At 46.2% G+C, this 16,210-nt stretch overlaps 1 protein-coding gene across 1 annotated transcript in view; it reads right to left on the reverse strand.

Annotated features, from left to right (window-relative positions):
• Positions 1 to 15,204, reverse strand: part of gpr158b (G protein-coupled receptor 158b) — an 80,937-nt gene extending 65,733 nt beyond the window's left edge. Inside the window, exon 1 of the mRNA XM_060928116.1 lies at positions 14,013 to 15,204. Within this exon, the coding sequence (XP_060784099.1) occupies positions 14,013 to 14,788 (776 nt within the window). The 5' untranslated portion in view covers positions 14,789 to 15,204. The remainder of the gene's footprint in view (positions 1 to 14,012) is intronic.
• Between the last annotated feature and the right edge of the window lie 1,006 nt (positions 15,205 to 16,210).

Genomic DNA, 16,210 nt, shown 5'->3' on the forward strand with positions numbered 1-16,210 from the left:
AAAGCGGCTAGAGATAATGAGATGAGATGAGGTTATAGGTCACATTAAAGGTGGGAAACGTTTTGAAATTATTTATCGTGGTCTCATTTTTTTACATCAGAAAAACCGATCATTTTAACGGGGTGTGTACACTTTTTATATCCACTGTATAAGATGGCGTAGAGTAACGAAGTTTATAAGATTCCCTACTCTGTGAATGCACATTTTCAACTAACAGGACTTTATTTTCATGGTTTTTTTTCTCCAAAACATACTTTCACTTCACACAAAATATTCTACTTCATACGCTGTTGAGATGTGCTTATAAACGCAGAGATGAAACACACACACTTCTGACAAACGTCTTCTTCCTCCCATGGATTTAAAGGTCATTTCATCTCATCTTATAAAAGAGTAGTTTTTTTTTTAATAGCCCATTTTAGAGGGATTGTGTGTCGTTGGATGCTGCTGTAAACAGATGAATAAACACGGAATATTTTACCTTTTAACCCCACATGCAGTGAAGCACAGAGATAATAGACAGAGATTTGCAGGTGATAAGATCCATGAGGACACAATTAAGACGAGTTGTTGTTGTGTTATTGGTCATGCACCTTTTTTTTTTTTTGGTCCAAAAACGTGTCAAATTGTGGCGTGTGTTGTTGCGTTGAGCTGTGAGGCGACAACAACACAACCTCCTGAGAGACACCAAGAGAGATAAAACATGACCTCGAGCAGGATTTGCTATTTCCAACTGAAGATTATTAGATTTGACACAGAATGCGTTTTCTTCTAGTCTGCAGCTTCGTTCTCATGCTTCTCTCTCTCTCTCTCTCCATCATACAAGAATTGGGAGAGTTCTCTGGAGGCAGCGATGGCCCATCTGTCAACTGGGAACGGAAACAAACACCTGAAGCTGTCAGGCGTCATTTCTGTCAGTGAGCACAGCAATGAGAGAGAGACAGAGAGAGAGCAAGAAAGAGAGAGAGAGAGAGAGAGACAGCGTGAGAGTGAGACAGAGAGTGAGAGAGAGAGAAAGCAGGAGAGAGAGTGAGAGACAGAGAGAGCGAGAGAGAGAGAGACAGACAGAAAGAGCAAGAGAGAGACAGAAAGAGCAGGAGAGAGAGAGCAAGACAGAGCGCGAGAGTGAGACAGAGTGAGAGAGAGAGCAAGAGAGAGAGAAAGCAGGAGAGAGAGAGACAGAGACAGACAGAAAGAGCAAGAGAGAGACAGAAAGAGCGAGAGAGACAGACAGAAAGAGCAAGAGAGAGACAGAAAGAGCGAGAGAGAGTGAGAGAGACAGCAGGAGAGAGAAAGCAGGAGAGAGAGCAAGAGAGAGAGCAGGAGAGAGCAAGAGAGAGAGAGAGAGAGAGTGAGACAGAGAGTGAGACAGAGCGTGAGAGAGAGAGAGAGCAAGAGAGAGAAAGCAGGAGAGAGAGTGAGAGACAGAGAGAGCGAGAGAGAGAGACAGACAGAAAGAGCAAGAGAGAGACAGAAAGAGCAGGAGAGAGAGAGCAAGAGAGAGCGCGAGAGTGAGACAGAGAGTGAGAGAGAGACAGCGAGCAAGAGAGAGAGAAAGCAGGAGAGAGAGTGAGAGACAGAGAGCGAGAGAGACAGACAGAAAGAGCAAGAGAGAGACAGAAAGAGCGAGAGAGAGAGAGAGTGAGAGAGACAGCAAGAGAGAGAAAGCAGGAGAGAGAGCAAGAGAGAGAGCAGGAGAGAGAGAGAGAGCAAGAGAGAGAGCAGGAAAAACAGCGAGCAAGAGAGACAGCAGGAGAGAGAGCGAGCGAGAGAGAGACAGAGCGAGAGAGAGAGCGAGACAGACAGAGCGAGAGAGACAGAAAGAGAGAGACAGAGAGAGAGCGAGAGACAGAGTGAGAGAAAGCAAGAGAGAGAGCAGGAGAGAGAGAGCAAGAGAGAGAGAGAGAGAGAGAGCAAGAGAGCGAGAGACTTTTGACTTTTAAGCCACCTTTAATTACGCCATTGTTCCATGTGTATATTTTCTTTCACAAGAAATAAAACAATAAATAATGGAGAAAATAAAAGGTACATAAAAAGTCATTCCTAGAAAATCATTAAATTCAGTCCATAAAAACACCTTTTCTGTTAAAACATTCTCACACACAATTATACATTAAAAGCTGAGAGTTAGTGCGCCATCCTCTTCAAGTGAACATAAAACCTGTCTAAAACCCCACAGATCTATAAAAGTGTCAGGGTTATTGGTTAGTGTGTAAAAAGCACGCTCTACCTTAAGACGAGATGCAACCAAACCTTTCAGGCTCTGAACCGCATCAGTCCATCCCAGGCCCAGCATCTGATTCTTTCTGGTCTTCCAGATTGCCAGTTTTGTGGTTCCAATTAAAAAATTAATTAAAACCTGAGTGTCTTTTCCTGACTGTGTATTTCGGCCGAAAGACAAACAAAGGGACGGAAAATTTCTCCCCTAGGTGTTTCACCCACTCTTGCAATGTCTTAAATAGGCCCACTAGCCGAGGACAAAGAGACACCAAGTGTTCTAGGGTTTCTTGTTGGTGACAGAAGGGACAGTCCTCCCCAGTGCTGGGATCCAAGTGAGCCCTGTGTCTGTTTGTGGCTATCGCTCCATGTATGAGCCTCCACTGGAGGTCAGCCGTCCGTTTCTCGATGGGCGGCTCATACAGAATCCTCCAGCAGCCTTTAGGGGTGCATTTTGGAGCAAAAACCTGGGTCCACCTCGACTCCGACCAAAGAGCGGAAGTTCAGTACCTTTACGCAGCTGTAGTAGAGCTGCTTCTTCCCGCATGAGCTGAAGTTGCCCAGCACCGGTGTTTTCAGGGACAGAAGCAGCCCTCCCTCCTCTCACCACGCTTCAGTCGCAGGTCTGACGCTTAGTGCAGGAAAGATGTACTCATGGTCCTCGTGCCATAGGACAACCAGGGTACGGTCCTGGGCGTACACCCTGAGGGGTACAGACAGGGACTGCCAGACCTCGTCCACTATCTTCTTCAGCACCCTGGAAGACCTGACGCCGAAGACTCCACCAAGCCTCTCCGGAGATGTTCTTATGAGGTGGCCCAGTTTGATGATACCAGCCTCGACAAACTTGACGCGGAGTGACATGGAAGAAAGCATCCTAGATGTAAAAAAGTCATTGTATAACAACGGCTCCTCGAAGATCCACAAACCAGGTCTGAGGTCCGTGGTCCGTGTGGTCTTGAACGTCCGCCACGCATCAAGCACAGAGTTGTAGAAAGGTGTTATTCCAGTCAGGTCAACTTCAGAGGTCTTTAGAAGAAACAGCTGTTTGTCCAGTCTTAGCTGGCCAGCCTTCCTCGGGAGCAGCTGAGCAGACGCCAGCCAGCAATAACCGCAGCCATAAAGTAGCCTCTGCGCTTTTTGCAGTCTGAAGGCAGCAATTCTTGATGGAATGTCCATGAGGCCTTGTCCTCCCTCAGCTACAGGGAAATACAGAACTGGTGCCCTCAGCCAATGCTGACCTGGCCAGAAGAAGTTCACCAGGAGCCGCTGTATGTCCTTCACGAGGCCTGGTGGTGGCAGTAAGATGATCAGTCTATGCCAAAGAGAAGAGGCGACCAGGTTATTGGCCATCTGTCCCTGTAGGACAGCTGGGGAAGCAACCATTTCCATTTAGACAACTTGGCGCTCACCTTCTCCAGCAGTCCCTTCCATTTCTGTTTTTGGAAGTCCTCTCCCCCCAAGTACATTCCCAGAACTTTGATGCCTCTTTTTTCCCACTTAAGTTTCCCGGGTAGATCAGGGACGTCTCCTGGGCTCCACTGACCTATTAGACATGCTTCACATTTGTCCCAGTTAACTTTAGTGGAGGAGGCCTTTTCATACATAGTCAGGCTTTCTTTAAGTTCTTGTATATCTCTCCGACCTTGTATAAAAACATTAACATCAACTGCATAAGCTGAGACGGCCACAGAGCGGTTCTGAGCCAGCTCAGGGAGACCCAGGTCCTGTAACCTGCTCCTCAGCCTACACAGAAGAGGTTCGATGACAATGCTGTAGAGCTGGCCTGAGATAGGGCAGCCCTATCTGATTCCTCTTTTAACTGGCACAGGGCAGCTCAACCCTCCCCACACCTTTACTAAACATCAGGCTTCAGTAGTTTGACCCAGGATAAAAAACTCCCCCCAATTCCAAAAGCCTGCAAGGTGGAGAAGAGAAAACCATGATCCACACGATCAAACGCCTTTTCTTGATCAATGGATAAAATACCAACATTAATATTGTACAAATTACAAAAATCAAATATATCCCTTATTAAAAATAAAATGGAGACGATCTTATAGTCCGTACATAAAAGAGCTACAGGTCTCCAGTTCTTTAAAAGAGCTAGGTCTCCCTTCTTGGGCAGCAGTGAAAGAACTGCTCGCCTACAGGAAGTCTGAAGGCTCCATTTTTTAAAACACTTTAAAAACGGCCAAAAGGTCCCGTCCCAGTATCGTCCAGAAGTGTTTAAAAAAGTCAGAAGGAAGACCATCTAGTCCCGGAGCCTTGCCTGGTGCCGTCTGGGACACTGCAGCAGTCAGCTCATCTAAAACGATTTCTGCGTTCAGAGTGTTCTGGTCTTCTAAGCTCAGTTGAGGAAGCCCTTGCAGTAGCTCTGCAGCACAGTCCATGTCACAGCTGCCTGCGCTGAACAGATCTGTATAAAACTCCACTGCGAGCTTCCTCATCTCGGCTGGGTCTGTAGTGATGTTTCCATCAGAACGACGAAGACAGACCATTTGATGCCTCTGAACAGCAGATTTCTCCAGGTTAAAAAAGAATGAAGTTGGTGCATCCATGTCTTGGAGTCTAGTAAAACGTGCTCGGACTAGTGCTCCTTTAGCTCTGTCCTGCAGAAGGGAGTTGAGTTCCTGCCTTTTAAAAATTAGCCCATCATTTTTTGGTTGATCAGCTTGTGAGGTAAAGAAATTTTTTTCCAAGTCTCTTATTTCCTCTTCCAGTTTCTGGACAGTTCTCTGGATCTTGGCTGTGGAATTAAAAGAGTACTGCTGGCAAAACACTCTAATTTGGGCCTTTCCTACCTCCCACCACTTCAAGAGTGAAGGAAAGGTTTCCTTCCTGGATCTCCAATAGATCCAAAATAATTTAAAATTTTTACAAAAATTAAGATCATGGGCAATTCCATGTAAATGTCAACCTCACCATGCAAAAATAAAGCAACATGTAATACATCAAAACCACTCCCAGAGATATCACCTAGGCCTGTATTTTACAGATGTGAATAAGTTGAACCAATTTGTAACCAACCTAATATGTCACTGTCAGTCTTTCTTTCTTATAATGTAAACCCCAAGCTAAAATCAACTTTGATCATGTACAATTCTATATTATTGCCACAAGCCACAGAAATGTATGCAAAAATCCACAAAACAGCAAAACAATAGCCATCCTAAATATTATTTAAGAACTTTGATAGTTTTAGCTGATATTTAGAGAGTTTTTCAAAGGGTTATGGTGGTTAAATTGCTGATTTTCTAAACATACGCCATGTCTATTTCAGACGCGTCACATCCGTAACGGAATTTCGTCACATCCATAACGCTGACTTTTCCTTCCGAAACACTGCATGAAATACAAAATATTTTAAACAAAGATTTTTTTAATATTCACCTTGGACCCCTCTATCAAATGGATATCTCCATTTCGACATTAGGTTTACAATTTCACAGAGTTTGATAAAAACGTACAGTCACCCAAGAAAAGTGATACTTTTTCTGTCACATCCATAACGCATCTTTTATTGGCGTTTTCTGGCATGCCCTAGATGTACTATGGGAATTGTTCTTGTTCTATCACTTCTCCAGTATGGTACAGCCTTAAAATATGCAACACCTGTTTAAATACTGGGAGACAATAAAACATGCACTGGGTCATTTGTTGCCATTTTGAGTTCAAGTGTCACGTCCATAACGCTGGAATTGCTCTCATGCAATAACTTAACATTAAAATGCCAAAAGGACTTTGGTTTTTCCACGGAAGATAAAAAAAAAGCTCCATTAAAACTAAGTGATGGTCTGTAAAAACAGCAGGGGAGATTTGGCAGCCAATAACTCTTGAAGTAAAAGGTGCAGAAATATAAAATCTGTCCAGCCTTGCTGCACAGACTCTACCGTCAGATATTTTCACCCATGTGTATTGTCGGATTGAAGAGTGCTTCGTTCTCCACACATCGACCAGATCGGTTCTCTTTAAAAAGTGAGATAAAATGGACGAGGAGTGAATGTGTGGTTCCTCTCCAGTCCTGTCTAATGTAAAGCCTGTGCAGCAGTTCCAGTCTCCCCCCATTAAAGCACACTCCCCTGATCATTACAACTTAACTTCTCTTTTAATAAATTAAACAACTCTTCACGTTCAGAGCCTTGGTTTGGTGCTTAAACATTGATAAAACTAAGAGTAAAATCCTGTATTTTAACTTTTACCGTAAGAACTCTACCCTTCACCAACTCTGTACTGGACACGATGTTTATATCTAAAACAGAAGAGAATAAAATCGCAACTCCTGCACTCAAATCCATTCCAACAATTCTTTGAAGTGTAGTAACTGATCTAATAAACTTTTCAATATTGGGAAAATAATCTTTAACATTTGCTTTTTTTCCAAAGGTTTCGTTCAAAAAACTATTGATTTCCTCGAGTGAATAGAGGTCCGGCGGCACGGTGGTGTAGTGGTTAGCACTGTCGCCTCACAGCAAGAAGGTCCTGGGTTTGAGCCCCGGGGCCGGCGAGGGCCTTTCTGTGTGGAGTTTGCATGTTCTCCCCGTGTCCGCGTGGGTTTCCTCCGGGTGCTCCGGTTTCCCCCACAGTCCAAAGACATGCAGGTTAGGTTAACTGGTGACTCTAAATTGAGCGTAGGTGTGAATGTGAGTGTGAATGGTTGTCTGTGTCTATGTGTCAGCCCTGTGATGACCTGGCGACTTGTCCAGGGTGAACCCCGCCTTTCGCCCGTAGTCAGCTGGGATAGGCTCCAGCTTGCCTGCGACCCTGTAGAAGGATAAAGCGGCTAGAGATAATGAGATGAGATGAATAGAGGTCCTCGCTTTGGGAAATACTGCCTGTTATAGAAACTGAGTCAGAGTCAGAGTCCATGTCAGTCACATTGTCACCATAACAGCAGTCCGGCTTCGTCATGTCTTCTGTCTTACTGTCGGGTCTGACAGCCTCCTGTGAGACCGGAGACTCCGCGTTCTGCTCGGACCCCCCTACACTGACCTCTCCTGGCTCCACCCTGCTCTGTTCAGCCTCCATCTACTCTGCTGAAACACTCCTTCCAGTCTCCGTAGCTCCAGGCGCGAAGCTGCCGGACTCAACCTGAGCGGGTGGAGCAGATTCTGATGGCGTTGGCCAACCACTGTTCACCTCCCCGCTGTCACTCACATTAGTCGCTCTACTGCCCCCCTCCACATGGTCAGTCACAACAGCTTCACCACTGTCCACTTCCCTACCATCAACCACCCCGCTGACCCCCTCCCCACCGTCTGTCACAACAACCACCCCGCTGTCCCCCTCCCCACCGTCAGTCTCTGCGGTCACCCCGCTCCCAGTCCCGTTCCTTCCTCTTTCCTCACTGACAGTCCCAGTGGCCGCAGGCGGCTCTGCTCCCCGCTGTCTGTGAGGACACGCGACCCGCTTGTGACCCACATCCCCACACTCAAAACATTTCATGCTCCCCGAACTCGCATAAACCATGTAAAACCCTTCCTCATGTTTAACACAGAAGGAAACTTCCAGTGTTTGAGTCGGGGAGTCCAGAAACATAAACACTTGTCTCCGGAGAGACTGAACATGTTTGAGTTTATCGCTCCTACGGCCCAAATTTACTGTCCGGAATCCACTCGCGAATTTCCCGAAGCGCTTCAGTTCTCTCTCCAGCACTTCACTGAGAATAAACAGAGGGGCTCAGGACACGGTGACCCGGACAGAGGGCACTGCCAACGGGGAAACTTGCACAAGCTCATTGTTTATATATATATTGCTCTCTATGAGCTGATTAGCAAGTTCTTCATGTTTCATAAACACCACCACCACTGCTTTATTCATGCGGGAGGCGCACAGGATATTACCATAACCCACCTGTGTTCCGACTGCGAGCAGCACCTGCTCTACCAGAACCGTGGGTTGTGGCACCACCCTTACTCCATGATCAAGGACAGGGGCGGCGTCCCGGAGGACGCCATCCCCGCCAAACAGCCAACAACCAAACACACATGCACACACAACACTAAAACACCACTACTAACAACTACAAATTACTCAAAAATTAAATAACACAAAAAACAAGAGAAAAGTTTAGATAGGAAAATCGCAAGCTCTCAGCTAACGCTCACCACACCCTCCACCAGCAAACTCCCAGCATGCAGTGCAGAGAGAGAGAGCAAGAGAGCGAGAGAGCAAGAGAGAGTGAGAGAGCGAGCGAGAGAGAGTGAAAGAGAGAGAGCAGGAGAGAGAGAGAGAGAGCGAGCAAGAGAGAGAGAGAATGAAAGAGAGAGAGAGAGCACAAGAGAGTGAGAGAATGAAAGAGAGAGAGAGCGAGAGATGAGATGGGATTGCTGGAGGAAATCTAACCAGTCAGATCCAACGGCAATATTATCGCACACACAGAGGAATTAAAACTAAAGACCACAAACAAAACAAACCAAAAGAATCTAAATTCACAGCTGCATTTTTACGGCGTGATACATTTTTAAATATTCTTTCATCAGTTCTTTCATCAAGGTCTTTAATTCATTATATTATCATAAATGTGTAATACCTACAAAAACAACTAAGCAGCAAAAGTCACCTTTTTAAAAAAAAATACATATACTGTTACCATGGTAACAGCAACAAAAACAACAACCTGATTTCTTAATGATGATTTACATTTTAATCCTGGTCTGTATAAACACTGTACTTAACACAGTTGGTATAATTCGTATCATTTCAGGCAAAAAAAAATATAAAAACCCAGACCCGCCAACACTGCTGAAGATAAAATATGTCTCAGTATCAGACGTTATTGTTTTTATTTTGTACGATCTCCCTTTGTCAGTAAAACAGCACCGCGTCTCTCCGATAACATTTTATAAGGTAGGAGATCCAGAGCAGGGCATTGAGCCCATTCCTCTTTACACAATCTCCCCACATCATCCAGGTTTGGGAAATTTGCAAACCATAAGATTTTTTTTCTTGTAATTCACCAACAGTGATCCTTGGGGATGTTTTTTTTTTTTTTTGCCTCTCTTACCCTCCTCCTCACTGTACGTGAGGGAAAATAAACTTGGCTCCTCTTCCAGGCGAGTGTGTACCAGTTCCAACTGGTGCCCACTTTTTTTTTTTTATTGCCCTAACAGGACATAGGAAATGGACATTTTCAGACAAGGCGCTATATTTTATATCCATTCCCTGACTTATGAAGGTCAACACACTTCTTCATTGGGTTTATGTGTCTTATCTTTCCCATGGTGATGTTGAGAGAATTTGGCCTCTGTGTCACCTCATATTTGTCTCCCGGTTAATCAGGAAGTCAGAACCGGTGTCCGAAATCGCTCCTTACTCACTATATAGTGAGGACGCCATTTTGTAGTCCTGTCCGAAACCTTAGTGAGGATTATTTACACCCTATATAGTGCACTCAAAGTATCCCACAATGCATCACGAATAGTAGTGTACAACGATGGTCACTAACCAAAGCAATATATCCCATCATGCATTGCGGTCGCGCTGAAAGAAATCAAATTAAAAGTATCAGATGTGATTGAATAAAAGGCAGCGGCGAAGAAGGAAGAAAGGATTCAGCCTTGATTTAAAAGAACTGAAAGCTGCAGGTACTTTGTATTATGGGAAATGCGCTCAGTATAGACCCCTTCGCAGTAAACGTCATTCATACGAAAGCGGAAATTGCGCGCGCAGCCTGGACCCAAAAAAGACTCAGAAATGCCTAGTTGTTGTGTTGTCGGGTGTCAGAATCGTAGCAGTGATGGGGTTAAAATGTACAGAATTCCAGCAGGATCTCACCCATTCCAAAAAAAAAAATCGCCGACATCTATGGCTACAAGCCATCAAACGTGTAGACTGAGATGAAAGCACCGTCAGAAATGCGCGGGTTTGCAGCGCCCACTTCATCACAGGTAAGATCAGGCTATTTATTAAACCTTTCTTTTTTATTCTTTCTAGTCTTTGTTTATTGATGTAGCAAAATACTTTGGTAACGTTTGTCTGATTAGTTGGTCATAGTTACACGATGTAATGAATATTGTTAGCATGTTAACTTAGCTTTGCATGCAGTTTTGTTTGTAGGAGAGGTCTTGCTTGACTCAAGCAGTCCAGATTTTGTGCCATCATTATTTGTGTCTGCCGAAAATCACAATTTTAAAGCAAGGATGGAAAGGTAAAATTGTGTGCCCTCACTCTAAATGCCAACTTACGTTGACTGCTCTAACCTAGCTCCCGCCCCGTTCAGTTTCATTTCTGCTCTCTGCCTCTCGCTTTTTACGCAGCTCTGATTTCTCTTAGCTGCACTCTTTACACTATCATTCCTTTCATGCCATTACCTCCTGCAAATTGCTGTTTAGTGTTGGGATTTGCTGTTGTAGCTAAAGCCACATTGCCATCACATCACTGGCATAATTTGATTAAAACAAAATGAATATGAATGTCCCATTGTTAATCAAGTTGTCCATGCCCGCACATAACATAATCATATGCGTCTAAAGACTTGTAGGCACGAAGTTTTTCGTGGGTGTACACTGAAGTCTTGTCAATAAGGTACGAGTATATATCTGGCCATTGTATACCAGGGAACTTACTAACATCGTCCGTCCACTCTTTAATTAAATGCGGATCCGGTAGGCGATGTCCACTTGTTAGAGTTAACTTATTTATGTAGCATTCTTGATCTTGTAACGACAATTGTTTTGCATAATCTGACAGCTCATAATGCTGGTCTATGGGCAGCGCCATTGTTTCTGAGTCCAGGCTGCGCGCACATCCTGGCAACGGTCAGTTTGTTTACAAACATGCGAAGGGGTCTAAAATACGGATTTATCACAAAAACACATGCATGTATTTATTATTTTTAAAACCCACGTTTTAATTGTGTGACAGTAATGATGTAAATACCAGCGTGACGGACTAGTGTCCGAAAGCGTTTTTACATTTTACCAATGAGCTCACTATGTAGTCCTCTATACAGTAATTCCCTATATAGGGAGTAGTGAACGAGTGAGTGATTTCGGACGCAGGGCTGGATTATAGCTTGAAAGTTCCTACGCTCTCCAATCAACTAAAATTTAAATTACAAGCTTCAATTACACTGTGTTCGCTATCATTTAGTTGTGTGGCAGATGTGTTTTTGTTGAAAATAGTTACTTGTTTTTTTTCTCAGAATGAATTTCTTTCAATTAAGGTTTAGATTTTTCTTATTTTTTTCAACGCAAGATTAAGCGACTTCACCAATAGGTGGATTTTTTTTTTTCTAATCATTGCAAGAGGTGCCAATAATTTTGGAAGGCACTGCACATCCTGGTTTGTTCTGTGAATTGTCGTGTTTTGTTGTGATGAATGTTCACAGCACCTTTTCGGTTGGTTTGTGGAAACTCCAGCCAGTGTGTGTGGAGGATCCGAGTCCTTCATCAAACACCTGTGTGTGTGATCACTGCAGCACGGATAACTCACCTGAGATCACTTCATGTATTCATGTAAAACTCACCTGAACACTCACTGAACACTCACTGAACACTCACTGAACAGGAACGTAGCTAGGATTTTTAGGGGGGGTGTCACACACTGACTGGCAGCCTGAGTACATTAGAACTGAGTTCTAGAAACGGCACTAAAACTTCGCTTTGAAGCCACAAAATGCAACTTTGATGGAGAAAAAGATATAATAAATTGCTTTCCTCTTCACGTCGAAAGAAGGAGGAAAGTTTCGCTTGTTCTGACACGGCGAATTATTAACACAAGAGGAAATACTCGTAATACGCAACTAAAAAGACTGCAGCTACACTGGCAGCTTGACCGTGCTTTCTAGTGCGATCGTGTTGCGCTTGCGCAGAACTGGGTTTTCGCGCCCAAACCACAGGAAGTCCGTACAAGGTTATAGAACCCTAATGAGGCTGAGGTGACAATCTAGTTTTTAAAAAAATGTTAGAAAAATTACAGTGGGCGCTTTTCTAATATTCTTATGCGACTATTGAAAAAATGTATGATCCGACAAGGGGGGGGGTCACGGGCACCCTAGGACCCTCCCTAACTATGCCCCTGCTGAACACTCATTTAAAACTCACCTGAACACTCACTGAACACTCACTGAACACTTGTTTAAAACTCGCCTGAACACTCACTGAACACTCATTTGAAACTCACCTGAACACTCACTGAACACTTGTTTAAAACTTGCCTGAACACTCACTGAACACTCATTTGAAACTCACCTGGACTCACTGAACACTCACTTAAAACTCACCTGAACACTCATTTAGAACTCACCTGAACACTTACTGAACACTCACCTGGACTCACCTAAACACTCACTGAACACTCATCTGGACACTCATTTAGAACTCACCTGAACACTCACTGAACACTCACCTGGACTCACCTGAACACTCACTAGACACACCTGAACACTCACTAAACACTCACCTGGACTCACTGAACACTCACCTGGACTCACCTGAACACTCACGTGGACTCACTGAAAACTCACTGAACACTCACCTGGACTCACTGAACACTCACCTGGACTCACCTGAACACTCACCTGGACTCACCGAACACTCACCTGGACTCACCTGAACACTCACCTGGACTCACTGAACACTCACTTAAAGGGATAGTTCGGGATTTTTGACATGAATCTGTATGGCATCCCCATCAATAGTGTCGTGCAAATACACTGACTTACCCCTGACAGCATCCTGTGAGTCCAGTTCTTGTCCAGTTTTGGTCCAGACGAAAGTAGTCCGGCAAACGAGAAAACGAGAGCGCCCGAAAGGGAAAACCGAGCCCAGCCGCCTCACGGCTGTAATGCAAATTGCTTTCCTCCTCAGTATACAAGTGCGCTTCCATGGCAGGGAAAAAGAAACTACCACTGCTGCCTATGTAGTGCCCTATTTATACAAATAGGAGTCATTCAGGATTCAGCCATGTTTTTGCTCCGTGTCATGGCTGAATCCTGAATGACTCCTATTTGTATAAATAGGGCACTACATAGGCAGCAGTGGTAGTTTCTTTTTCCCTGCCATGGAAGCGCACTTGTATACTGAGGAGGAAAGCAATTTGCATTACAGCCGTGAGGCGGCTGGGCTCGGTTTTCCCTTTCGGGCGCTCTCGTTTTCTGTTAGAATTTGGTAAAGAAGAAAAAAAATTAATATTATTTACCAGCTTACCGGGTCCATGAACATAAATGTGACAGCTGACAAGGTCGGGATATAAACGAATCGAATACAAACCACCCGCCGGGACTCCTACTTATGCGGCTCCAGCTTATCCTTGAAGCTGGAGCCGCAGCTGGATGAAGCCGGCAGCGCGCAGTGATAAGAAGGGAGAGAAAATAGTGCCAAGCGATTTCGAGGTCTGACTTTTTATTTGGCAACGGTTTTGTGATGCAAATATATCACTCTTTTGAACACATACTGTTTTCAGACGAAAAACGTTTTACGTTCGTGACCCCAACAAACTTGCCGGACTACTTTCGTCTGGACCAAAACTGGACAAGAACTGGACTCACAGGATGCTGTCAGGGGTAAGTCAGTGTATTTGCACGACACTATTGATGGGGATGCCATACAGATTCATGTCAAAAATCCCGAACTATCCCTTGAATACTCACGTGGACTCACTGAAAACTCACTGAACCTGGACTCACCTGAACACTCACTAAACACTCACCTGGACTCACTGAACACTCACTAAACACTCACCTGGACTCACTGAACACTCACTGAACACTCACCTGGACTCACTGAAAACTCACTGAACCTGGACTCACTGAACACTCACCTGGACTCACCTGAACACTCACCTGGACTCACCTGATCTCTGGCCCTGTGTCCGGGTTCGGGTTCGGTCGGTACACTTTGAGCGACAGTGTAAGCAGCCAGTGCGGGATAAAGCGCGCGCGCTCACACTCCAGGTAAGGCGCAGACCACTGCACGTGACCTTGCGTTCCCTGAGGGCTTCGAGTCTGCGCCGTCATCCGGGTTCTTTTCCGGCCCTGGCGGCTCCGCTCGGACTCCTCCCCCGAGAGCTCTCGCAGCTCCACGCGCCCGTCCGTCCTCGTGGCCTGGAGGTGGAGCTGCTCGGTGTGGAGCGCGAGAGCGGCGCGGTGGATCCTGGGCTCGCGGTCCAGCATGCTCCGAACCAGCGCGCGATACCACACCTGCTGCTGCGCTTCCGCTTCCTCTTGCTTCGTCTCGCGCGCCAGCGCGTTCAGGAAGTCGGCGGCGCGCGACACGGCGTCCAGCGCTGCGCGAACGGAGCGCACGGAAGCGACGGAGGGCGCCGGCGGAGCGGAACCGAGGCTGCTGAGCTCGTAACGCCGCGAGCAGTTCACGTGCGCGAGCGCGGACGCGTCGCCCGTGTGTAGGAAGGCGGCCACCACGCGCGGCAGTTCCTCCGCTCCGGCCCCCGCCGAAGTCGTGCGCTCCGTGCCACGGACACGGTGTTGCCTCGCGCCGATTTCAGCAGCAGCAGCAGCAGCAGCGTCGTCGTCGTCATCGTCACCGCCGTCCGACCACTCCACGTAGCCGTCGTGCGTGGCGCGCGCCAGTCCTGCGTGCAGAATGAGGCAGAGCAGCAGCACACCCATGACCGCGCGCGCCGGAGGAAACTCGCTCGCTCGCTCGCTCTTAAACCCTCCTCCTCCTCCTCCTCAGCGCGCGCATCCTAAACACCGGTACTGGAGTTACGCAAACGTGCGTCCTCAAGCGCGCGCGCGTCTACAGAGAACCCCGCATCCTCGCACACGCGCGCGCGGCTCGCTCCACTCCAACAGTCATTCTTCTGAGGTGGTTCTGATTATTATTATTATTATTATTATTATTATTATTATTATACTTTATTTTTATTTTTAATCCTCGCGCGCGCACTCCTGTTGCACCGCGCGTGCAGTCTCGCCGTCACGCCAGATGTAAATCCTTTGTGATGTTTTCAGTTTGCGCTCCATGATGCAGGTCCGGTCCGGTCCGGTCCCGAACACCTCTCCTCTCCTCTCCTCTCCTCTCCTCTCCAGCCTGAAACACAGTGAAAGCTCGGTTGCATGTGAGAGGCACAAAAATTCCCTCACTCCCATCGTCATGCTGTTCAGGAGCAGTGTATAGCCACGATTTCTGTCAATCATGCATTTTAGGGGCGGGGCCAAACAGAAAAGGCGGGTCGAAGTGCTGGAAGCTGTCCAGTGCTGAAAGCAGCAGCAAGGAGACTGCTGTTATTTAAGATAAGATTTTAACTTTTATTAATCCCTCATGCAGATTTGAAAGAGTTGCTTTATAAATAAGTGCCAAGATGATGAGAATAGAGGCTTTGCACTGTCGCGTGACTCCATAGCAACGGTAACTACGCCGCCATGACAGGGGGCACGCTTGTAGTGCTTCATCCAGCCGAGTTAGTTGTTACTGATCAGTATGGGAAGGTACAAAGATCTCATCTCATCTCATTATCTCTAGCCGCTTTATCCTGTTCTGCAGGGTCGCAGGCAAGCTGGAGCCTATCCCAGCTGACTACGGGCGAAAGGCGGGGTTCACCCTGGACAAGTCGCCAGGTCATCACAGGGCTGACACATAGACACAGACAACCATTCACACTCACATTCACACCTACGCTCAATTTAGAGTCACCAGTTAACCTAACCTGCATGTCTTTGGACTGTGGGGGAAACCAGTAGCCTAGTAAACTAGACCCACCCACCTAGCGGGCAAAAATATTTTTGCCTACGAGTGGGTCTAGCCTCGCACCATATAAACAAAAACACCCCGGGCATCAAATCGTGCCCACCAATCACAACGCAAGGTTTTTGTTTGGATTGTTTGGGCGGGCTTTTGCAGGAGTGACGACAAGGCTGCGCAACGCTGGAGAAAGCACAACAGGAAAGATGGCTACGGCTAGTGAACAGCGCTCGTTTGACTCCGCTTTGGAATCAGTTTTAGAAGAATTAGACTTGGAGTTTTCGTTGAAACATGAGCAGGAAGAGGCTCTCCGCTCATTCCTTTTCAAGAAGGACGTTTTCGCTGTT

The sequence above is a fragment of the Neoarius graeffei genome, chromosome 1 (genome assembly GCF_027579695.1).
Source record: "Neoarius graeffei isolate fNeoGra1 chromosome 1, fNeoGra1.pri, whole genome shotgun sequence".
Classification (NCBI taxonomy): Eukaryota; Metazoa; Chordata; class Actinopteri; order Siluriformes; family Ariidae; genus Neoarius; species Neoarius graeffei.